The sequence below is a fragment of the Aplysia californica genome, unplaced genomic scaffold (assembly GCF_000002075.1).
Source record: "Aplysia californica isolate F4 #8 unplaced genomic scaffold, AplCal3.0 scaffold00115, whole genome shotgun sequence".
NCBI classification, from domain to species: domain Eukaryota; kingdom Metazoa; phylum Mollusca; class Gastropoda; order Aplysiida; family Aplysiidae; genus Aplysia; species Aplysia californica.
In genome coordinates this window covers 936,752-962,785 of record NW_004797385.1, presented here as the reverse complement: position 1 = coordinate 962,785, position 26,034 = coordinate 936,752, and the positions used below count along the sequence as shown (strand labels likewise).

Genomic DNA, 26,034 nt, shown 5'->3' with positions numbered 1-26,034 from the left:
CCCCTCCATTCCTTTACCCCCTCCTCTGGGCTTCTTACTCGCAGCCTTTCTTCTGTTACTCCTTGACTCCTTCTTACAGCTGTTTTTCAACCACACCCCTGATTTTAGGGTAAATAATATCTACCACCTAACTTTTTCGGATAAGGGAGAAAAAAATCTCGGAGGTCTTGGGTGCAAGTTGAGCACGTTAAAGATCCCTTAATGATCATAAAAGCGATAAGAATAGGCTTCGGCCGATACCTGGGCAACATTCAAAATTAATTCCTACCTACGCAGTTGCTAGTAGGCCTATCGTAAAACACTAACCATAAAGAAAGAGAGAAAGAAAAAAAGAAAGAAAGAAAGAAAGAAAAAAGAAAAAATGAAAGAAAAAAAAAAGTAAGAAAGATAAAAAGAACATTTCTCGTGTTGCAAATAGTGACGTTGCTCAGTTCAAACAGGCCCAAAGGCGAATAACCGACAGGTTCTTCTGCATTACGTCACACAATGCCTCCCGTAATTTTCTCAGAAAAGGGTTTTCACAGAAAATGGTTTTCTCAGTGCGGGAAAATCCGCTTTTTAATCATAGTGTGATTGATCATCGTTAAATCGCTAACAAAAAAGATTGTCACTGAATATTGCAATTTTAATGATAAACACCATCATCTGCAAAGAGCAGACGATGGAATTCCGAAAGTATTGGTTGTGGTTACCAGATAAAGCATACCATTGGCCTGATGCTAAAATGTCCCTAACTCGAAATTTGTTTGTTTGTTTGCTTGTTTTGTTGTCGTTGTTGCTTTGTGTTTTGTTGTTGTTGTTGTTGTTGTTGTTGTTGTTGTTGTTGTTGTTGTTGTTGTTGTTGTTGTTTTGCTTTTTTTTATTGCAGTTTCTTTATATATGTGATATCTGTTGCATTTGCTCGAGAAATATTTTATCGAAATTTAAATTCTAAATCTAATGTTGAAGAAAACAAGACAAATTCCATGTTGGTACAGTTGTTGATTAAAAGAATAAAACATTCCTCTCTCCTGTAATATTAAATTATGTTATTTTGCGGGCTTGGTACAACAATACTTGCCAACAATACAATACCCATTAGGTGTCAGTGTACCTCGTTAGAAAAATATTTTTTAATGGTTGTGTTAAAACTGTAACTTAAATTGCATTTATTATTATATATAATATGTCATATTATACTCGATGTCTCAGCAGTAGCGTCTGTGATGTAGCGGCCAGGTGCTTTCGTAGCCTCACGCAGGACACTCGAGTTTTATCAGAGAGGGTTTACAGTAGTATTACTGTAAACTCTCTGGTTTTATTCCTGAAGGGAGAGAATGTTTATTGAGTATCTCGGTCTTTCTGCTGAGATGTCGAACATGCCTCTGAGCCTGGATGGGCCCTGGCAGTCAGTGTTGAAGCCCACCTGGTCCTGAGTAATCTAAATTGTATCGATAGGGGGGGAGGGGGGAGGGGGCATTAAAAATACCTAGATAATAGTAGCACTCCCCCCCCCCCCCCCCCCCACCTTTTTTAAAAAGAAAAAATAAGAAAAAATAATATGCCTCAGTGCATAAAGTTGAAACATATCCTCATTGGTGCACATCATAACGATTACAAAGTACCACTATATAGCATGTGTTTTGTTGAGTTTTGTATACACTATACAAACGATTGTCAAATAATAGGCTTACAACAAAAATGTCAAATTGACAACATTTGCGGACAATTCGACCACACTATGGCCTATAATTCAGGTTGACCATGACGGCATTTTATATCAAAATTGAATGTTCCATCAACGGAAAAAAACCTACAAATTAACAACTTTGTTGGAGAATTTGTAGAAAAGGAATTGCCATGTGACCACTGCAAATTAAAAATGAAAAAGTCGAGCAAGTGTCAGTTTACAAGCACAGCGTTTTAAGTTTTTCCAAAGACAGCAAGCTCGAAAGGCATGTTCACACTTCCTTCCTGCACAGAAACGCAGACTTTTCTAATGAAACTTCTTTCGTTCAACCTCCGAAAGTTTTTATTATGAGTTTATGTGTAACAGCGTGGGCCAAAACACGTTATAGGACATCAAGATATAATCAAACGGAATCGATTAATACGGAAAAACATGCAAAGTTCCAACATTTAGCTGACGTTCCCTTATTTCGATCAATGATACAATATTGCTTGCATTATTTCCAACAAGCAGCAATGATCTGGTCTCTCTCCCTCTCTCTCTCTCTCTCTCTCTCTCTCTCTCTCTCTCTCTCTCTCTCTCTCTCTCTCTCTCTCTCTCTCTCTCTCTCTCTCTCTCTCTCTCTCTCTCTCTCTCTCTCTCTGTACTCCTGTATATTATGGCGTCGGTGGCTTAGTGGTATAAGCTCTCCCGGACTCGCAACCGTAAGGTAGTGGGTTCGAATTCCTTCAGGGGCCCGACGTGTGTCCTTGGGGAAAAGGACTTTACGTGCAATTTTTCTCACTTCATCCAGGTGGGAATGGGTAGGCCTGCTATAGACAGTGAAATATCTTGTCAGTCTGTTAGTGTTTGAGCGCTTAATCAGCTACTTGCACTGTATGCTCCCCGGGAAGCTGAGAATATTGCTGGGTGTTCTATGGTCTGCTGGGGGTAATAATAATATAGTGCTGTCGAGCGGGGATGTGCGCTATACAAATGTTATTTATTGTTATTATAATTATAATTATAATTATAATTATAATTATAATAATAATAATAATAATAATAATAATTATTATTATTATTATTATTATTATTATTATTATTATTATTATTATTATTATTATTATTATTATTATTATTATTATTATTATTATTATATTGTTTAGTAGAGTTTTTACGGTATAATAATGTGTATGTCGTATGTATACATTATATACAGTGTAGACCTCCCCCCCCCCCTCTCTCTCTCTCTCTCTCTCTCTCTCTCTCTCTCTATCTCTATCTCTCTCTCTCTCTCTATCTATCTATCTATCTCTGTGTGTGTGTGTGTGTGTGTGTGTGTGTGTGTGTGTGTGTGTGTGTGCGCGCGTGTGTGTGTGTGTGCATACGTGTCCAGGCCCTATTATTCAAAGGGTGTAGGGTCTGGGGACACGGATGAAGTGGCCTGTAATGATGATAACAATTATGATTATAGACACATCGTACCAATGCCATTATCAGGCTAAATTCAAATTCGAAGAAAAACGCTGTTTCGCAAAAATCTGTTATAGTCCAGTAAAACACCAAAGTCCGTATAATATTCATTTTTATCAGCGATAATATAAAGCTTAATAGGTGTTGTATAGTCTACCCCAATATCGGCGATCATTTTATCTTCATTTATCATGACTGGGCACGTTATTGTTGGTGACGAATGCATTTGCATCACACTCTTTTCTCCGAAAATTGTTTGATTTGTAAGCATACCCATTCTTTCTAAGTCCAGTGCGTTGGTTTGGATTATTGTTGTAGATAACACGCCAACCACTAAACAGAAACTAGGGTGTCGTTTTCAATTGTTTTTGTAATGTTCTTAGAGAATATCTCGAGTCCCGAGCAGTGAATCTGTTTCAGATCTGGTTCTTGATGAAAAAGAAGATAGGAATCCTGAGAAAATACGCCCTGTACGGCTTATTTATCTGGACGCCTGGGGGGAGGAAAATAAATGTGCGTCGAGCAGGTTTTATTGGGTTGTCAGTGTATGCTGGTGCAAGTTGATGTTGATATAGGCCAATAATTTTATAAAGAAAAAAAAAACCCAGTATCCTAATAATTATAGGTCTACGTGTACATAATATAATCTAAAACAAAACGATCTCAGTCCAGACGTGGTCATCAGGTAAAAATATCGCGTCTGTTAAAAAGAACAAGAACTAGACACAAAAAACGTAATAATTCTTTGTACTTAGAATTCATCGTTGTGAGTAATTCATGGGATTCCACAAGTGAAGAGTAAAACGCCGAAACGTCATCACCGGAGATAGGAGGTTTTCGTGGATGGTTTCCCTTGAATTTTCACGCAATGTGTTGAGTGTTGATAGTAGGCTAGCACAAGAAGTCGGCGTCTCCCGCTATCTTTGCACTTTGCAGTCACACCTATAAAACAGGACCTGCACCAGGTATCCAGTGTCCACCGACTGTAAGATAGATCTATAGTCGGCGCAAATCGTTTTTTCGCTTCCAGTCTTATCAACGCCATATTGGTCATTTTTTTTCTCAAGAAGACGAGATGGCGCAAGTACTCAGCGGAAAAGAGGTCTCCGGGTGAGTTTGTTACACTTAAAGTTAGTTAGGTTTTAGTTATTATTATTGTTATAATGTTCACAAGAAGATTTACTGTTGGCAGTCGGTTTGCGTGTCCCAGGTCGTCCCTTGGCCGAGTTTCACTTTATCAGTCAGCTATACATTAACTGCTTCTGCTAGGCTATGCATTCAGAATCTAGATATATAGATCTATATAGAATAGCTATTTAGTTTGTTGCTGTCCTTGTAACTTGTGCAGATAAAATGAATCTCGGTTTTAAAATGGTTTCCCTTCCCTCCAGGAAACTTTTTTCTAATTTTTGTGAAAAAGACGTAAGAGTAAGGTCTCACACAGAATGACAGTCACACAGGCTCCAATAATAACTTGACAACCACCTGTAAGTTGTAAGATTACAACCTGTCCTGTACAAGTGCATACTTCCCATCTAGACCCATACCCCCCGCCCATACATTTGTTTGGGTTTTTTTTAGCCTAGATCTACATTATAAAATTAGGCTGTAGGAAATAGGCTAATGACACTGTGTAAATAAAACAGTAACTTTTCCTAACAACAATGCCATGAGAGTTTTTCTGTCTGTCTTAATTTTTACATATTAAAAAGTTAAGTTTTTGTTGTAGCGGCAACAGTGGTTGTTGTCCAATGTTCAAACTTCTTGTTTTTAACTTGAATGGAATACTTATAAAGATCATGTACAATGTTTGATTCCTCGTTAGTTGAATTCAGATGTTTTAAAAATCAGGAAAGTTTGCCAAGTTACAACAGAAATGGCACCATCAATGAAAAGTTGTTGAGTTTCTTGTGACAACTCTTCATTCAGCAAATTTTAAATACATTCAATGCCCTCCTCTGATGGTAGGGTAGGGGGCCATCGTACGAAAGGTATGGTGTTCGCCTCTCATTAAATAGGTCCCGGGTTCGAATCTGGAGAGCGCCGAAAAATGTTTTTCTCTATTGTCTCCTTTCACTTCCTTTCCTGTTTTCTAACACAATGATCTGTCGTCTGCTTTTTGGTCTCCACTTTCTGTCCTCACCCCTTACACCTCCATTAATTGCCAACTCCCCTGGGATCCTGACTCTTTCTGCAGCCTTTCTACTGCTACTCCTTGGCTCCTTCTTACTGCTGTCTTTCAGCCACACCCCTGGTCTTGTAATATGGTAGAGGTGTGTATCTAATACTTAGCCTTCTCAGATAAGGGTGAAAATTCTTGGAGCCTGTGTGCAAGTTGCGCAACATTAAAGATCTCTTGATGGTCAAAAACTGATAAGAGTAGCTTCGGCAGCCACCCAGACAAAATTCAAAATTTCCTACCAAACAGAATATATATGTTTAATGTATCCGGCATGCTCATGTGGCTGTGGCCATTGCAGTTGTGAGCACCGTAAAACACTTACGAAAAAAAATAATTTTAATGGTTAGGTAGAGGAAGAGGTTGTTGTTATTATGTTTAGATATATATGCTGCAGTCGTCTTTAAAAGTTGACCTACAGTAAATGCAGTTTTTGCAATTTTACAAGAGAGCCAAAAACCTGAATGTTGTTACCTAGAAAGCAAACTCTTTGCCAACATCTCAAGTCAATATTTTTAGAAATACTATTTTTTAGATTATAACTTCCTTAATTAATATCTTTAAAGCAAATGCTGTTTTCTTGTCAACAAGTAGTTTATTAAATTCTCCTCTTACTAATTTACAGTGGTAAAAACTGAGTAGGCTAAACTGTACTTTTGAAAATGACGGCAGTACAGTCGTTTCTGCCTAAGATCCCACCTCTTACGATCCTGGTTCGCTGGAGATCCCTCTGTTTTAATTAAGAAAGCATAATTTTTACTACACAAAAATCACCCTTAAGGGAAGACCCGGGTCGGCGATCCAAGGCAATATCGATACAATTTTTCCAACTACCCAACTTTCGTTTTTTGCGGAAAAACATCCTTTGACATCTGTTCTATTGAGTCAAAATGAAGAAACTGTTGAAAAAACTACCTAAATGACCTGAAAGGGCGTTTGAAAAGTGCAAATTGCTTTAAAAATCCTTTAAAAAATCCCTGTTTTTTCTGTTTTTATCAAAATCTACTTTTTGACATATGTGACCTCCTGGGTGCAAGGAGTTTTCAAAAACTACAGAAGCTAGAAGCTTCAAATTTGGTGTACAGGTGCTTTAAGATCGATTCTGGGGATCTGTGAAAGGGAATTGGGAAATATTGGTAACTTAAGGAAATATTCAATTTTTTTGTAATATGTACCCCGAAATTTCGTCAACTGACTCTAGGGGGTCCATTGACTTTGGGCTCACTTTTTTAGTTTTAAAGATAGGTCAAAATCCTTTCATAGATCCCCAGTTCATATAGGTTTGTACTTGTGTGCCAAATTTCAGGCTGATAATTCAATATTGACTATGAAATTCTTCTGCACTAAGAAACTGGTTTGAAAATCCAAGATGGCCGCCACAGAGACCCATTTTTTAGAAAAATTCAACAAATCACCCCTAGTACATCCTATTTACCTATGAACTTCTTGCACAATTATTTGAAATTGAATAAAAGTCATTCGTTTCGAAAATTTTTCCGGGAGTGTACGTCTCCCCTTAAGATCTTGCTCTGATTCACTTTGAAAGTCTATTTTGAGCTAGGATCCCGCATTTCAGATCTTAATTTACAAAACAAAATCCCGGGCGTGCACAGAAGATCAACCAAGAGTGAAAATTTGCTATTGTTGAACTACCCGTTGCATCATAGATCTGCCACTCTCGTGAATGTGATCACATGTCGGTTGTAAATCTCTATGAATCGATACAATATTATACTTGCCCCAGTTGAGATCACACCAAGGTGTAACTCGCCGACGTGTTTGGCTTTGGTTTCCCTAAACATCGCACTCTATCTGAGCTCTCCATCTAATCTTACATTACATGCTGGGTGGGTCAGGTAAAACCTACAAGTTCACTCCGGGCAGGATCACATCGAACCGTGAACACTTCCCTGACCATTGCAGCAGTTGTCTCTAATCTCGAATTTGCGAGACAGACTGAATCTTAATTGGTGTGGTCACAACGTATAAGTGTGAAACCACAAATGCGGGGAAACACAGTTGGAGATGGAAAGCTATAAATTTTGGACAGATAAAGGGGAGGGGCAACTGATAAGCGTAGATCTTGAGACCCACGATAGGATAATAAGTGAAAATGGCATGCCTCCTGCCACTGTGATGGGTCATCAAGGTTGACCTCTCTTTGCTCACCCTATCATAAACCCACTTAGGGGTCCCGTCAGTTCATTTTAGAGAACAGGGAGACCATAATTTCACCATTTGTGGGCCTTAACATGGGTCACCATAGATTCTTCCCTTTGTGTGCCGGCTAAGATCCTGTACTTTCCTGGCTCCGGAACGGGGATCTTAAACAGAGACTACTGTATGTTGTTCTGAAATGCTGTCATTTTTTTTTTTTTTGAATTCACATTATCCCCATTTGTTACAAGGAAAAAAGAGTAGTTACCAAAAAAATGTTCATGTTATAAATAAATGAATTTGAAACGGAAAGTTGGTGAAATTTTTTGATTCTGTGTGTCAGTATCTCTTGGAAAGAGACCAGTTGCACAGTTCTTGATATTATGAAATCTTTCGTGGGCAAGAAAATGTCAAATGAATTTATGTAAAAAGTTTAAACCAAGGTGCAACAGTTGAGAATGCTGTATGCCTTTCTAGTAATAATTTGTCCAATTGTAATTACAAATGCTTGATACAACTTTATTAAAACAAAACAAGTAATGGCACTGCGCATGTAAAGTTTTCTTCATAAGTCTAACATTGACTCTTGTCTTGACGCATGGTTAAGTTAAATTTGATACATTCCTTGTCATTTCAAGTGATTGTCTGTATTGGTTTAATACAGGTGTGGGTGGTTGGCGGGTGCTCTTGTGTGGTTTCCTACTTCTTCCCTATCAAACATTTGTTGTCCTTATATCCCCTTATTCTTTTTTGTGTCTGTTACTTTTTTGTAACACCCCAAATCTTCGGCACTTATATTTAGTTATATGACATTATTCTGTTGCAAGTGCCATAATACTCTCTTGCTAGAACTTTTTACGTAATATTGATATTGTATATTTTGAAAATCCTTTGTGTATATTATATTTGTGTTTTTTCAAATATGCAAATATTAATTTTGTATGTTTGCTGTTATAAGCCAAATTTCCCCTCACAAGAGCCAATAAAGTGTAATTCATTATTTTGTTATTTACTTTTTTTGAACATGGTAAGCCTTAAGTGTGTCAGATCAGCAGGTCCTGACATGCCAAGTTTCTCCTTAATACCCCACCCCCCAAAAGTACTCAAACATAAGTACGCCTTCCAGGTCTGGCTTGGTCTTTTTTTTTCTTGGTGTTGTATGTTCGCATGAAAAAAAATATTTGCATTTTTTGGTGTGTTCTCAACACAGTTGGTATCGGCAGACCCAACTCATGTTTATTAAGCAGCAAGAGATATTGATTTTTTGCAATCCCTGTTTCCTGTACTCTCGTGAAAGACAGGTTCTACTTTGAACCACACATTTCATGCATTGATAAAGAATGCGCTGTTATCTGATACAAATGCTAAACAGTTTTGGGATTTTTTTCACAATGGCTACAAACCATACTTTGAAGGCAGAACTTTTTGTGCGGAGAAGCTGTTTAAAGGAGTGTACTGCCACTACAAATATGAAAACGAATTGTGAGAGGTCCTTGAACGTAACAGCACCAAGGGTTAACTATTTGTGTGTGGGTATGTGTGTATATGTGTATGTGTGTGTACGTGGTGAAACACCAAACCAATCTGCCAGGATCTGGATAGTAAAGATTTATCTTATCTTATCTTATCTCTTATGTATGCCAACATTAGGAGGACAGTATTCTCTATATGGCCCTTCAACTAGTTCCCATTATCATCAGAGCGTAACTTACACTGTAAGCAAGGCTGTGTACTTGCCTCTTTCATTCTATCATGTATATATATCTTATGTAGACTTAAGTTTTAACTGACAGTTCTGGTCAGATGAACTAAATCAATTTTGTTTGCTGATGTTCAACCATGCTATGCTAGAATGTGTTTGGATTTTTTATCCTTTGGTGTATATTGCTGAAAGGAAATAAATACTTGTGGTCCGGTTGTGGTTCATCCACCAGGGATGATGGACTGCATATTGTTGTTGTTGGTCACCAGAGATAGTTTTTCTTGTCTTTTCATCATGAACACAGGACAGTCATTGTTTGGCCATACCTCAGACTAAGATTAGCTTTTATGCCTTCATATGGCTGAAGGAGGGCGATTGGTTTGCTAATGCAAAGAATAGTTGCGATCATGAGAGACAGAAAGAGGACTTTTTGTAATGCTGCCAATATTTTGAGTCCATCGATAACATAAGAAATTATTAGCGTACAGGTGTCTGTGGTGTTTCGGCAAGGCTTTTAGCTGTTGTTGCTATAAGAAATTATTAATCAAGTAGCTTCATTTGCCTGCTGGGATGCTGAGTCACACTCAGCTCGGCATGGCAGAGACCGTCACTGTCAAGGCGACCCATCTCCGTTGATTTAAATTGTGTCAGTGAAACATTTCCAGTCAATTATAAGAGGCTTAGTCATCAGTATTTAATATAATAGGACTCCAAGAACTAAGATTTATAACATCATCTGTCTGTGTTAATTTCTTTCTGTTAGTTTCAAAATTATCAAAGAAGGCCCGTGGAATTGTTATTTTTTAAATGTTTTTAATTTTCATACTTTACAAATACATGTACAGAATATTTGAGAGTTAGTACATACATTTAAATTTGGAGAAGTTCCTTAAAAAAATATATAAGCAAGAAATCATAATCAACAAGGATTTCAGGTAGTCAGCAGTCTCAGTGTTTTGAATTAACTACTATGGCATGTTAAGATCTATGGGATAGAATGTGGCGAGAGCAAACAGCTTTATTGGGTAATGCTGGTTCAACTGTAAAATGCAAGTCATATAGAAGTGGAAGTGCCTTCCATTTGATGTCTCTGAGCCCAGACAAGAGAGTATAGATTGTCCTGTCACCAGACTCATGTACCATATTAATGACCTTATACTCTCTCTCTCTCTCTCTCTCTCTCTCTCTCTCTCTCTCTCTCTCTCTCTCTCTCTCTCTCTCTCTCTCTCTCTCTCTCTCCCCCTCTCTCTCTCCCTCTCCCCCCCTCTCCTCTCCCCCCCCCTCCTCTCCCCCTCCCTCTCTCTCCCTATTTACACTGATCTAGAATTACCTCTGTGGTATTCCTTTGACCTAGTTTGTACTTGGAGCCAGGCTGACCTTGAACATGGGGTGGCTGCTGCTGTTATCTGTCACTGCTAGTTTGAATTTCAGATTTCACGACTTGGACTGAGAAAGTTGCTTGAGTGCCTGATAAGATTTTCGCTTAGTTTACAAGGTGTTTGTCTTGCTTAGGAGCTTGGGGTCATAAAGTAACTTCTTAAAGGTTCTAGTTCAGTAGGCCTACCGCTGTTTTTTTAAATTACAATGTTTATATCATCCAGAACTGTTGTAAAGTGCATTGACGACGGGACTTTGGTTGAAATTGTGCAGGTTTGACTGCTTATAAAGCATGTGTCAGGTCCCTTTTGGGGGTGGGTGGGGGGGCTCTGGTGAAGTTTGCTCTTTCTATCTTATGAAACAGCTATCGTCTTTATCTCTCCCACTTCTTTTCTTAGGATGTTATTTCTTTAGTAACATCTCTAATCTTCAGCACTTACAGGCCTATTATTTGACCTATTCCTATTTGTTTTGCAAGTGCAGTAAAACTCTTACTAAGGCTGAAGAAAAAAAACCTGTCCCTGCCACATAAACGGTACTGCAGAAGGCTATGGTCAGTGACCTCTTTTGCGTGTCTGCATGAACATTTGACTTATGCTTGTCATGATTTTTTTTATGTGTTGGCTGGAAGGCACGTGCATTGTGTTATCCTTTGGTGAAACTGTTTAAAAAATGTCGCTGTACAAAAAGGGTAGTGTAGAAATTTAAACATTGTATGAATGGATAGATAGCACTGGTCTACAACTTTTTTTTTTAAGTGCTGCTTTACAAGAGATTAATAAGGATAAAAAATGGCTCGTATTCCATTCTTATTTGACTCTTTGAATTGTTTCTTGGTTTGTCTCTTGTATTCAAGTCCTGTTGCTTCTCTTGTAACTGACCAGGAGATCTGCTAACATATTGGGATTCCCTTTGCCCCGATATTGCTTTTCCATGGGTGCAATGTCTTGGTGAGAACGCCGCCTATTTATTGCCCTCAGTACCATATTTATGAGGCAGCTCTCATCATTACATGCATCCGTACATTGTAAATGATTTGCTGAAAATCCTCTTCATGATTTCTAAATGTGCTCATCCTTACATCGGTGACCAAAAAACTCAATTGCTAGATCGTTGAGCGTAATAAAACTCCTTTGCTTATAAGCTGCTCTAGTCTCCGAGAAAGTCTTTGTCTAATTTGTATGATCATATAGGGTATTTTTACTAGTCACTTTGAATGAAAATCAGGGTCATTTGATTTTGAAGTTTCTGTGTGTTTTTTAGGTTTTCCCCATTCTTTCACTCAAAAAATTGTTGTCTCTGGTGCTACAGGAGTTGGTGAACTTTCACTGAGTGGTACTGGGTGTTCACTTTTGCACCCCCACCTCCACACCATTTTTTCCCACACAAATGCATATGCTTAAACACACACATAGACACACACACGCTCACACATAAACACACATGCACACACAAAAGCACACACATATATACACAAACACACACACACGCACACATAACACACACATATATACACAAACACACATGCACACACACACATAACACACACATATATACACAAACACACACTCACACGCACACATAACACACACATATAACACACGCACAAAACACACTCACACATAACAAACACATACAGACACACTCACTTTCTCTCTCTCACACACACACACTCACACACATGCACACACATAACACACACACACACACATAACAAACACACACAGACACACATGCTTGCAAACACTGTTATAAAATTCTAAGAAAGAGAGATGCCACTGGGAAAATCAACTGTTGCCATGTTTTTTAAATTTCAGTGACATCAAGAAACAGCTGGCTACAGAGGTCAGTGAGTTCCAGTCTAAGTTTCCAGACTTTAAGCCAGGCCTTGCTATTGTCCAGGTAAATTTTGACAGGGACCCTTTGCTGTGTACCTACTTTGTTGTGTTGCTGGGCTTCCCCTTTATTTGAATGTATGTTTCAAGTGTTACAGATCACTTGATTGGTCTCACTTGATTAGTATGAAAACTTTAATGTTTTTTGTTTTTTTGACTGTTTTTTTAAACAAGTTTTTCTATTTGTTTTAAAATAGATTTATTAGCATGCATACATTTTGTGAGAGAAATTGTCTTGGTGGTTGATACACTGGTTTATCTTGTAAGCTATTTGAATTGCATCATAAGGTATGCATAGGGTCTATTGTGTTCTTGATTGCTTTCAGTAATCCTGAATTTATTGATGTATGCTCAACATTTTTGTTCTACATTGAGAGTCATGAAGTCTCAGTGTCTTGCAGATGTTGTGATATCATTTATGTGATGTAATTTTTGCTTTTGTCAAATTTGTTCACAGGTTGGGGACAGATCAGACTCCAATGTCTACATCAATCAGAAACTCAAATCTGCTGTTGAAGTGGGCGTGGCAGCAGAGCACATCAAGCTCCCTAGATCATCCACTCAGTATGAGGTATGGCATAACTAACTGTATTCACTGACATGGAGCCTATTGGGTATACTGGTTATAGGCTTTTGTTTTACAAGGTGTGTAGAAGGCCCAGAATGAAGAATAATTTGTACCTGAGTGGCTGCGAACAAGTATTCTCATCTCCAGGCAGCATTCCTTTCAGGAACAGCTGCGAGAATTTTTGCTTTGAAGGGTTCTTTTTAACAGAACTATCTGACTTTATGTATTGAAGCCACATTCTCAAAACATTTGCGAAACAGAAGTGAAAACATCATTTGTGTGTTTACTAGGCACATGTGCTATAGAATTAAACATATTCCAATTCTAATTGTAAGATACTTTTTCTCAGAAAACATATTAATTTGCCGTCATGGTCCTGACTGATGTGCTAGCTGGAGATTGTCTGGTCACAGAAGTATTAAAACATTAGTTAAGCAATGGGAAGGCTGCATGTTTAACTTCTAAGTAGGTCTCTGGCCCCTAAGATTTCCTTTTTCTTCTTTATTCCTTGTTAGTTCTCAGAGGTACTTAGCTACTAGTTCTTCAAACTACAGTGCTCTTGATTCTTATAAAAACAATTGCTCTTTTTTCTGCCGTGTTAAAATTAGCTGTTTTCCAATATTTGATGTCCAACCTGAATAGTTTCAATTTTGGCTTGTGATTCATAAAAAATTATGCATTGATAGAGCGTCTTTTAAAAAATCCTTTTTCAATAGAACAAGGTTTTAATTCCCACTCACCCTTAGATTAAGGCTGGGAATTTACCGGGGGAAAAAAACTATTTACCCTGCCTCCGTGTAATCCATTATTAAACCATATTACTTTTTATTATCTTAGGCTTTCCAGTAATCCAATGAAAGTTTCTATACCCAATTGTTGGTTCCGTTAAGGTTCAAGAAACTCTAGGCGCTGAATACTTTCCTTTGTTGACGTGAATACTCTATGTGATTTTTTCTTTTAGTGTTAAGTATTTATTTTTTCCCAGTATTTCTTAACCATTACTGCATGAATGAGTTTCCCTTTATCTTAAACAATGCTCCATTGCCTTTTGACATACTCTTTAAAGGCCTTTGGCATTGTGATGTGATTTTCCATTGCCCCCATATTTTTGCTGATCTCTCTTTTGACAGGTTTTGGCTACTGTTGAAAGGTTGAACAATGACATCAAAGTCCATGGCATCATTGTGCAGGTGAGTACTCTCCCACTGTTTAACTACTGAAGTCTAATAAACTGGCCATTTCTCCAGTTTTGTTTTGTTATGCTTTAGCTATGATTTAAGTACATCTGAAAAGCTGTGCTGGTGGAGGCCTGCTTGTGTGGGTTGTCATACCCAAAACAAAGTCGAGTTTACAGATCCCAAAGTAGAATGTTGTTCACCATAGATAGATTTGTGTCTCTACTTGCTATGAAATGCATGACAATATTTATAACTCAATACTCTTTCAGAGAGTAAAATCCCACAGCTGGCCACTGTAGTGCATTGCCTATTTGTAAGGTTGGGCCTTTGAATTTTATCGAAGAACTAACCACAATGGTTAGTGTACTCATCTTTGAGGGGTTCTTATGATATTGTTCAACATTCTTTCAGAACAAATTTTTTTTACGAATGCCTCTCTGGAGCCTCTTGTGTTGAGCTGCCCGTTTAACAGGACTTCATATTTATTTGTGATATGGCTTAACATATTTCATGATATGTGCCTTTGTTGCTTCTTATGCATGCTTTTTCTTTGTCATTCCTATTCTAGCTTCCCATGGAAAGTGACAATGAGATAGATGCCCACTTAGTAACCAATGCCATTCTGCCAAGCAAAGATGTTGATGGGTAAGAAAAGTGAATTGTAGTATTAGTAGTCTTGTGATTAGGCTGCCAGACTTGCAGCTGTATGGTTGAAGGTTTGAATGTTGTATAATGTAGTGGATATCTTTTACTCTAAATAATCAAATTCTTTGCTTTTGAACCTCAATTCTCTTTGGATGGTTGGAGTGCACCACTGGTTGCTCTCACTTTTTTTTTCTCGAATATTTTATCTGAAGATCTTGCTTTCGCCCTCTTTTAAATATTTAAATTACTGTTATTGTGGAGATGTGCTTCTCTTTTCTCATACTTAGACTGAAGTTCTATCACTTATATGGAAAGATTGTGAGTTTTGCTGAATTAAGGTACAATATTGCCACTTATCAGCCGTGCAATCTCGGCCTTGAAAAGAATAGGACTGACGTGGTGGTATCGTGTCGTAGGAGGCGACTAAATGGCGAAACCAGGTAGTGACTCTCGAAACAGAGCCTCCAGGTCGTGGGTTGAGTCACAAGGCTAACAACCTCTCTTGTAAAAAGTACTTGTTACAGAAACACATACAAGCAAAAACCATTATCTCTGCTTGGCTGGTCGTGGATTTTCTCCGAATGGAGAGTTTATGATGCAAAGTAGTGAAAGCCGAAAGGAAGCTGCTGGACAGAAGCCTCCACCATCATCCAAGTCCAAGTCTCTCCGGATTGGATCGTGGAACGTTAGGACCCTTTTTGAGGCTGGAAAAACTGCACAGGTCCTCCAAGAAATGCACCGATACCACCTACTTTTACTGGGAATCAGCGAAACCCACTTGAACCAGTCTGGACAGAAGCGAATGAAAGAGGGGGAGCTTTACTGCAATGGAACCCACAGGGAGCACGAGGCAGGGGTAGGCCACGGGAAACATGGAGGAGATGTGTGGAAAGGGACATGAGAGAGATGAAGCTCTCTTGGAACGAGCTAGGAAGGATGGCCCAGGATAGAGAGAAATGGAAAGAGCTTGTATGTGGCCTATACCCTGCCAGGGGTGAAAGGCATTGATGATTGCCACTTATGATTTGCAAAATGCTTTTATTATGTAGGCCTGCACTCTTATAGTCTGTTCTTTTGCTTCCTCTTCTTAAGCCTGTACAGTAAAGGCACATTGTGCTATCGCAAAAAAACAAACAACCCAACCCTCCAAAGCACAACAGAAACATATTCTTTTTTCCTCTCTGTAACGGTTTTCTTATTTTTCCTCTGTAATGTTTATCTTATTTTTCCTCTGTAACGTTTTCCTTATTATGTCGGTTTGCAGACTGTGAGTCGGATTTTTTTGTTCATCTTTTGTTCAGTTTGCACCAGGACAATGCAGGGCGTCTGTCGCGTGGAGACTTGGACAGCTGTATCCTACCCTGCACACCCCGAGGCTGTATGGAGCTCATCAAGAGATCTGGTTAGTGTGTGTCTTTCTTTTGTGGGCCATCGTTGTTGCAAGAAAAGTGAGTCGTTTTATTTAACCCTGCTGTACAGGGTAAGGGAAAAGAACATAGGACTTAGTTTTTGTCCTGCGGCAGCGATGACATGGATGGTTGGCGGGTGCTCTGGTGTGGTTTGTTTGTTCTTTCCAATGAAACGCCTAGCGTCCTGTCTGTCCTCCTTTGTATTTGTTACTCTCTTATAACACGTCTAATATTCAGCACTTATATGACCTAATTGTGTTGCAAGTGCCGTTTAACGTTTACTAAAAGAAAAACAGCAATACCCCACCCCGTGCGGTCCTCTGCTTTCTAGTAGGGCTGATTGATGGGGGATCTGGGGTGGCTTACTGCTTCTTTCTTTGTCTTTTTTGTTTCACAGATACCTTTTTGTCGTGGCAACGTGGTAGTGCACTCCACCACCAAATGCAGAGTAGAATTGCTGCTAAGCTGAAATTATGAACAATAAACAAAAGACTCATCAAGCCTATGGACAAAATACCTCCATATGTTAAGCTTAGTTCAATCTCTATGCCTGTATCTTGGATACTTAAGTTCGAGATTTGAACCTGAGCTGGGTTCAGATTAGATTTCACTCTGGAGTAAGTTAATTTCTCAGCTTGCTATCCGATTGACTTTTTTTATGTGTGCTTTCTATGATGTGAGTGTAATCTGTATTTGCTGTGACACAGGAGTGGAAGTCAAAGGGAAGAGAGCTGTGGTTTTGGGCAGGAGCAAGATTGTCGGAGCTCCCATGTCTGACCTGCTGACATGGAACCATGCCACAGTTACCGTCTGTCACTCTCGCACCGCAGACCTCAAGGAGGAGGTGAGTCATGAATTGCTTACTCTTTCCAGTTCACATTTTTCGTCAACAGTGGCTGGATTGAACCCTAGAACTGTATTTTATCAGGGTTTGGTTTTGGATAGGTTGAACAGGAAAAAGTTGTCTTTCCATTCATGAGGAGTTTCCACATTTGTGCTGAATTAGCAGATCAGTGTGTTGCAACTGTGATAAGTTGAATGTGGTGTTAGAAGAGGAGTTTCCACATTTGTGCTGAATTAGCAGATCAGTGTGTTGCAACTGTGATAAGTTGAATGTGGTGTTAGAAGAGGCCAGATATTGTACTCATCATATATCAGTTAAAACACACATACCATGGTATCAAAATGAAGACAAAAGAATATACACAAAAGTATTCAATGAGAAGTATTGTTACTTGTTTAACACTAAAAAATTTCACAAGCGCAGAAGAGAAAGGAAATATAGGGCAGTATACTTCATGGACACAGAAACGGCATTGGATATCAACAGTATATTGTGGATTTGAAAGGAAAGAATTTACCTTACAGAGTACGGTTATGGTGTGTCTGTCGCAATCAAAATATTAAATTCCTGTGCTGTTATGTCATTTAACAATGAATTTTAATAGAGAGAGTAATATTTTTTAAATTGATGTTGACAGTGAATAATGTCTCTATGTGGCTTAAGACTAGACTTCCAACAGATTATATCATGTGTACACCCTGTTTACGCTTACAGGTTCAAATTCTTATTAGAGTGTCTGCAAATTTGAGTTGTAGGAAGTTTTCATAGTTTCCACCCATTTGACCTGGTCATACCTGAAACGTACTTGTATGTTGGAAGTGGAGGTCCAGTATCTCGAGTAACCTTTTCAATGTTGAAAGGAGCATCAAACCTATACAATACATTTCTCTTAACTCTCTTTTTTTTCACTGTTATATGTGTTTTTCCTCAGGTTTCCAGAGCAGACATCGTGGTGGTAGGTATTGGTAAGCCACAGCTTGTGAAAGGAGACTGGATCAAGCCAGGAGCTGTAGTGGTGGACTGTGGCATCAACTCATTGCCAGGTATGTTGTATTTCCTAGGCCCTGTGGATGTAAGTATGTGCTTCTGTGCCCCCTCTAATGTTTTTTCCTTTCCTGTATCTCCCGTCTTGTCGTGGTAATGTTGTCTCTGTTTTGGCTCGGTTTGCTATACGGGCGCTGTAGCGTACTCTGCACTTTTTGCTTCTTGTCGGTGTTTTTATTGTCCTAACCTGTGGAATGTGAAATTTGGTGCAAACTGCAACATACTGGGTGTGTGAGGGATCCTAAAAACAGAAAAACAGCAGCCCTTTTTTTCCTTTCCTGTGGGTAGTTGGCGGATGTTCAGGTGTGGCTTGCTCCTTCTTTCCTATCAAACATCTATCGTCCTTAACTCTCCTCCTTCTCTTTTATGTTTGCTACTCTTTTGTAACTCCTCTAAATCTTCAGCATTTATATGACCTTATTATGGTGCAAGTATGGTAAAACTTTTACTAAAACAAAATCATTTCCTTTCCTCATTTGACTTTTTTTTCCCCTTCAGATGCAACCAGGGCTCGTGGCTACCGGTTGGTCGGTGATGTGGACTATGCCTCTGCCAAAGAGGTCGCCTCGTGGATCACACCAGTGCCAGGCGGAGTGGGCCCCATGACCGTGGCCATGCTGCTCAAGAACACCGTGGACCAGGCCAAGAAAAGCTATGAGGAGATGGCGGTCAGTTTGATTCACATAGTTCTTCCTCGAGACACTTCTTGTTAAATATTTGTTCTTCTTTATCTGCAGGGAGGGTTCAGACTAAGTGAGTGAATGATTTGCAGCTTTTTTTTTCTTATTTTATTTCAATATTCTGGATTATTTCAAAAGTCAAGCATACATTTCACAGCTGGACTGTACAACCCCCAACCCTTGACTCACATTGGGACTTTGCTTTTCTTCCTCTGTCCCTATACAGACAGACATAGGGGCTCCAATGGCTGGGTAAAGAGAGTTAAATTTCACAGTAACGTCAAGCATATGTTGGTGACGCTGTGTTTAGATAGGTGGTCACTGGGGTGTGTGCCCTTGTATGAAATATGATATCCAATGCTGGAAAACCAGGATGTTGCTTTGTGGTGACCAGCAGTGCCATGTTTATAAGATTGTCTGTGTTGGTGTAATATTGTGTATAATGTGACACACATGAATTATTGCATGTTTTGGTCTTGCCATTGAAAATCAAATTTTTTTTCAGAGATTAGTAAAAGTGGCAAATATTATTTTATTTGTTTCATGTACACCTTTCCTGTTTTTACCATCAACTGTACATTGTGTTCATTTCAGCTGGCATCCTCTTGGAACATCCAGTATCTGCCACTGCCTCTGAAAGAACCTGTGCCAAGGTGAATTTTCAGCATTTACCACAACTCTTGTTTAGAACTTTGGATGGTTTGGTGGTTTCTTAGGTCTAGTCTGTGTCTTTTTCTCGTATTACTCCCATGGATGTCTCAGGTGTAATAGTGAGGCTCTTTGCCATTCCATGCAGAAGACCTGATTTCAGTTCTTGCAAGGAAAAGTTATATAAGAGTATCTTTGATGGCCTGCTGTTTCCCCACAAAGAGTTGGAGCAGCTTGCCTTTAAAATGTTGTAAATTGGGCAGATGTTAACATTAGTAATCAATCACAGCGTTTCTGTCTACTGTCCAAGTCTGTTCCTGGTGAAAAGGATTGTGTGTCATAATGCCGTTTTGTAAACCAGAGCTCATTAGTACCTCAGGATTTTGCGGACTGTTGATTTGACACTGTCAGCTTTTTTTTATCTAGACTTATGTGTGAGCCGTCATACAAATTGTTTTTTTCACGGGTTCTTCTGAAAAGAGACTGTGTTAGCTTGTTTAGTGTGTATTTGATCCATGATAACTTTTCCTGCCCTGTTTATCATTCTTGCTTTTGTTTAAAAAATAAAAGAATCCTCTGTTGCTGATGTCTGTCACTCTTTTCCTTTCAATTTGAATACTGTGTTTTTCACCCAGAAATGAGGTAATCTGTATTACAAAGCTGATCCTGTTTGTAACTATTCTCCAGTGATATTGACATTGCCAAAGCCCAAGTCCCGAAGGACATCTCTGTGCTGGCCCAGGAGGTCAGGCTGACCAATGAGGAGGTGGACCTGTACGGAAAGAAGAAAGCCAAAGTGTCCCTCAAGGTGCTGGACCGGCTCAAGGCACAGGAGAATGGCAAATACGTTGTGGTCACTGGGTATGTGAGGAATCTACAATACATGTTGCAGTCGTTGGTTTCGGTGGTTTAGTGGTTAAACTCTCAGACTCGCAACTGTAAGGCAGTGGGTTCAAATCCCGTCATGAGCCCAACATTTTATCCTTGGTAAAAGCACTTTACAAGCTATACAAATGCTATTTATTGTTATTATTAGTCATGGGATATGTGAGGAATCTGCAGTGTAGTTACTGGGTATGTGAGGAATCTGCAGTGTAGTTACTGGGTATGTGAGGAATCTGCAGTATAGTTACTGGGTATGTGAGGAATCAACAATACATGTTGTGGTCTCTTGGTATGTGAGGAAGCACAGTATCTTATGGCTGCAGTTTTGTAGTAGACAAATGTTATAGACTGAAGTCATTTTAGAAACTTAACAAAAGCTATTAGGCTACAAGACGCAACACTCTTCTATTTGAGATACTGGAAAGAAAATGTCTTCAAAAACGACGGTAGTGACATTTGCAGTAGAATGTTTATGGGGAGTGACATATCTTATGTGCTAAAAGTAGTGGCAAAAATTGTTTTGATAGAACTTTTGTTTGAGAAAGGATATAAAATGTTTTTATCAGTGGCGACATCTTGTTTCTCTCAGTCCTTACTTTTTCCTGCGCTAAATGGCTGCTATTGTGTTGATGTGCTTCTCTGTACTCAAACTGTGCCATTATGTCCTCAGCATCACGCCAACTCCTCTGGGTGAAGGGAAGAGCACAACCACCATTGGTCTGGCCCAAGCTCTGGGAGCTCACCTCAAGAAGAACGTGTTTGCTTGTGTCAGGCAACCTTCTCAGGGGCCCACGTTTGGCATTAAAGGTAAGCCTCAAATAGTTGTAAACAGCCTGACATAGTAAAGAAGTGGGGATATGTTCTCCATGTACTATAGTGTACACTCAGCCGTGACACATTATATTAGCTGGGCCGATTCTGCTCAGTGCTGCATGTTGCAAACTGTAGCACTGTCTAAATTTGATTCAATGTAATGAAATGCACGTCATTTCAAAACACTGCAAGGATGGTTTCGTCTTCAGGGGGAACCTTCGATTATTGGTCAATGGTATATCACATGACTAAAATAATACTTTCTTTAAGATATGAATGAGGGAGAAGCAGGCAAGGAATCCCTTTTCATGTAACCGTATAAGTGCTTTCATACCCTTAGAAAATTTTGGTTAAACCTTCGAATCGGTTTGCAGAGGTAGGGTCATTAATTAAGTGTGGAAAACGTTGATGTGATTTTGATTTGGGTTGTTGTTTTTTTTTAATTTTCCCCGTTTCCATGGGTTGGTCAGCCATGAACAACAATTTAAAAATGTTTAAAATTTTGAAAATCTGCAGAAGCTGCCGATTTTTCTGAGAAGCACTTGACTTTTTCCTAGCCACCTGATATGTTTTTATTCCAGAATCCAAGGATAACTGTTTTAAGGACTAATTTTGTGATCCAACCAAAGAGGAAAAGTTTACCAAGTTTTACAGCTTAAGAAGATAAGATTTCCCTCCCATTGTTTGATCTCCTTAAGGTGGCGCTGCTGGTGGTGGCTACTCCCAGGTGATCCCCATGGAGGAGTTCAACCTTCACCTGACCGGTGACCTTCACGCCATCACGGCTGCCAACAACCTTCTGGCAGCTGCCATCGAGGCCAGAATGTTCCACGAGGCCACACAGAAGGACCAGGCTTTGTTCAACCGTCTGGTCCCGGAGAAGAAGGGGGTTAGAGAGTTCTGCCCGATTCAGATGAGAAGACTACAGGTTTGTGTAATGTGCTGATCCTTGTATTACACAATGTCCCACATTCTCGTTGGTTGCTTTGAGTTGTAAGCCACAAGGAGAAAGTTATTAAATAGTACAAAGGATTACTAAGCAGCTTTAGAAAATAGCTGCAGTTGGTTGGTGGGTGCTCTGATATGGTTTGCTTCTTTCCTATCAAATATCTATAATCTCTGTCTCTCCTCCTTTTTTGTGTATGTTACTCTCTTGTAACACCTGTTATCTTCATCATTTATATGACCTAATTGTGTTGCAAATGCCGACTGGTCAGTTTGTGAACAGTTGGCATATGCCCTTCTAGTCACAAATGAGTTGTTTTGCAAGACTCCCAAGTGAGGTTTTGGGAGTATTTTGTGCTAGATCCAGTGCTTCCACTCTTCCGTATTTTTAAGGAAATCCGTACTTTCTGCCAGTTCCGTACTTGTCCCTCCATCATTATCTACTCCCTCCGTTAAAAAAAACTGCGACAGTGCAGGACTGCCGAAATTCCGTACTCGCCTTCATATTGTCTTGTATAAGGTACGGATATTTACGGTAATTCTCTCGGCAACAAGTTAACGTTATAGAAACCTGCCAAAGTGCGCATTTCCTGCAATCAGACATTATACCGCAATGTCCCAGTCCCATGCATTCGTTGTGTGTTGTCGGCAGTACATTTTTTACCGCTGATGGATCAAAATCTGGCGAACCTTTTGTGCCAACTTCCTCCTTTCTGTCATTCACTCATTCTTTCTGTCTATCTTCGGATTGTTGCCGTGGCTGGAAAATCTGCGCTTTGATCAAGACTGATTTTGATCTTAGACAGAAAATTACTGTTGGAAAGAAACTTTTTTCGCAAATTTTATCTAGATCTAGAGAAATTATCAATGCGAAGATTCTATGGCACGTGAACGCAATATAAGGGCTGCGATGAAAGAAATATGCTGATACGGTCGTGCCCACTACGGATGGGATCGGCCGATTGCGCTGATCGCCCGACTCGGTCGAACAACCGTGTTTGCTTTGAAACTGAAAACAAACACGTTTGTTTTTGGGGCGATCGAGTCGGGCGATCGGCCCTATCGGCCGATCCCGTCCATAGTGAGCACCACGTATAAAATCAAGAATAATTCGAAGTGGTGTTCCGAGGTTGTGACAGGCGACTTTCAGACATGGAATTTAGAAAAAATGTGGGTATACGCTGCGCAACCGTATTTTGAAGGTACATCTAGATCTTTTCATTATTCCCAGGTTTGCCTGCTGTCAATGGTGCGACTACAAATTAATTGAATTATAGTAGCAATGAAAGGGGAACCTGCTTTTAAACATTTCCAGCATTGGAAAGATATGCTGGTGATGAAGTCAAACAAGACAAAATGTTGGTGAAAAAATAAATATTATGGGCTGTAGGCAATATCTTCAAACAGGCTCCCAAATGCCATTTTCTACCCTCTAAAAGCACTGAATTTCAATTTCTTCGGGGGCTTCGCCTTTTCCTTACTTTTCAGCTTCAGCTGGTGGAAGCACTGTAGATCAGACTCTTGGTGAACTGATCAACTGGAAGAGACCACACTAGAAAGTTAACTAAAAGCAAACAAAAAAATAGTGATGTCACTATACCAAAGAAGATGCATCAAATGAGCAAATAGTCAATGCTGTTCATTTCTCTCTATGCTGAATTGCTCATAATTTGTGTCTTTCAGAAACTGGGGATAACCAAAACCAACCCAAATGACCTTACAGAAGAGGAGATTGGTAAATTTGCCCGTCTGGACATTGACAAGGAGACCATTACGTGGCAAAGAGGTAAATCGATAATTCCATCCCTTTTATATTTTTTTTTTTTTTTTTTTAAACCTCTTTTTACCCAAAATGTGAGCACAGATTGCATTCACCCTTCTGCACTCACCTCAGTTCGTAATGGCTTAATTTTTTGGACACATTCGGGAACTCCTTGTTTGAGCGGGGAGAATTTTTTATGGAGGATCTTGGTCATTTTGTATTATCCCTCTCAGTCAGGGATGACCCTGTCAGGCAAGGTCAGAAGTCTGCTTCCTAAATGATTTAAATTGTGTCCGTGGGTGCGTAAAAGTACCTCCTTTTTTTTTTAAATAAGAAAAAGAACATGATCCAACAATCGTCTTTTTTGTGGAGTTTTTAAGGCTCCCTGCCTCTGTGGTTTGTTTCTATCAGAGATAGATGTTAAATTTTCCTTTCAAAGAATATGACAGTGTTGAAAAAGGTGTTATTCCCATACAGCTACCAATCACATTGTGCACTTCAAATTGACTTGACTAGTTTTATTTTTCTTTTGTTTTAGATAATGAGAGTAGATTCTTTTGAATGTAAGACTGTGTTATTGGTACATGGAACCTTATATCTGCCTTTCTGACTCTTCTTTATTTATCTTCCCAGTGATGGACACCAATGACAGATTCCTCCGTAAGATAACCGTTGGGCAAGGACCTCAAGAAAAAGGCCACACGAGAGAAGTAATAACAAAGATGCACTATTGCCTTTTATATTATTTAATAGTGGTTTTTTCCCTGGTCCTTATTTAGGGGGTTTGTCCTTTGTTCATTGTTTTCAATGAGAAAATTGCAAGGCTTTTTTTTCATCTTAGAATTGTATTTATCAGTGAATTCATAATAAATAGACAGTTTTTAAAATGTTTCTGAAATACATTTTTGGCCTCAGTTCCACTGTTTAAGGTGCAATTGTGACGATGCTGCTTGTGTTTCCCTTTGATATTGCTGAATTATTGAACAAAAGAATTTCCTTGCTCATTTTTCAATGTGTAGTGAATCTGTAATACTCCTCTGTGTTAAAAAAATGTACTTGTTTTACGGTACCTCATCGTTAGGTTGAAGCTCAACTGTCTTTTTTTGCGTGTTAATGTATTTTGTCTGCGTTTATCAGACCAACAAAGTAATTTTTATCTGTTGTCCTGAACTTCAATTTTTATGTGTGGGGAGGACCAAAAAATCAATGGGGGTTTTTTTTTAGATGGACATTAACATTTTTTTTTTCTGAACCTTATCACCTTTGTCAGTGAAAGCTGTAATGTTATTTTGTTATCATTGAAAGAGGAATTATTTTTCTGTTTTTTTGTCCAGTGGGTGGTTGGCGGGTGCTTTGGTGTGGTATTTTTCTTTCTTTCCTATCAAACGTTTATCATTATTATCTCTACATCTTCTTTTGTTTGTATGCTACTCTAATGTATCACCTGTAATCTCTGGCACTTATATGACTTTTAAAAAACCCAAAATTTGATTTGTCCAGACTCAGTTTGACATCACAGTGGCCAGTGAGATCATGGCCATTCTGGCCCTGACCACCGACCTGGGCGACATGAGGGAGAGGCTGGGCCGTATGGTGGTGGCCAGCAGTAAGGCTGGACAGCCAGTGACAGCTGATGACCTGGTCAGTTAGAGCTCTTTCCTCAGCTGATTGTCTGGTGTTCTGTTGCTTCTACTTGAAATGGTTGGAGGGTGCCACTAGTAGGCCCTACTTCTTTACTTTCCCTCTCTTGTATGTCTGTCTGTTTTACTGTTTCCCAACACTAAGTGACCATCACTGTGTCGATGTGCTCCTCTTTACTCAAGCAAACACTCAAACCGAAGTGTCAATTCTCTTGATTGAGAGTCGATAGTAATGATTTGCCTCTTGCTGTTGCACACCAAAGTTGTGAGTTTAGTTGCAACGTGGTGAGGTTATTTTATAGAAAAAGTTGAAAAAATTTGAGTAAATAATTTTAGGGTACAGAAAGCTGAATGCCATTTCATTATATAAACATTGCAAAACGCGTAGAGCCTACTATTCAAGTAGCAGTATAATTGCAATCTGTTGTTATATTTTACTCACCAATAGTTTGCATATTGTTCTATCTGAAACGTTCATAGATTCCCCACTTATTTCAGGCTAAATTAGGGCTTACAATAACTTTATTATGAAGATTTTT

At 39.1% G+C, this 26,034-nt stretch overlaps 1 protein-coding gene across 1 annotated transcript in view; it reads left to right on the top strand.

Moving 5' to 3' along the window:
• Positions 1-3,923: 3,923 nt before the first annotated feature.
• Positions 3,924-26,034, top strand: part of LOC101854708 (C-1-tetrahydrofolate synthase, cytoplasmic) — a 34,802-nt gene continuing 12,691 nt past the window's right edge. The window contains exons 1-16 of the mRNA XM_005095855.3: positions 3,924-4,234; positions 12,357-12,441; positions 12,892-13,005; positions 14,133-14,192; positions 14,749-14,825; positions 16,127-16,227; positions 16,942-17,078; positions 18,010-18,121; positions 18,621-18,790; positions 19,397-19,455; positions 20,138-20,311; positions 21,006-21,142; positions 21,847-22,076; positions 23,777-23,879; positions 24,489-24,565; positions 25,356-25,496. Coding sequence (XP_005095912.1) covers positions 4,200-4,234; positions 12,357-12,441; positions 12,892-13,005; positions 14,133-14,192; positions 14,749-14,825; positions 16,127-16,227; positions 16,942-17,078; positions 18,010-18,121; positions 18,621-18,790; positions 19,397-19,455; positions 20,138-20,311; positions 21,006-21,142; positions 21,847-22,076; positions 23,777-23,879; positions 24,489-24,565; positions 25,356-25,496 — 1,812 coding nt within the window. The 5' untranslated portion in view covers positions 3,924-4,199. The remainder of the gene's footprint in view (positions 4,235-12,356; positions 12,442-12,891; positions 13,006-14,132; positions 14,193-14,748; positions 14,826-16,126; positions 16,228-16,941; positions 17,079-18,009; positions 18,122-18,620; positions 18,791-19,396; positions 19,456-20,137; positions 20,312-21,005; positions 21,143-21,846; positions 22,077-23,776; positions 23,880-24,488; positions 24,566-25,355; positions 25,497-26,034) is intronic.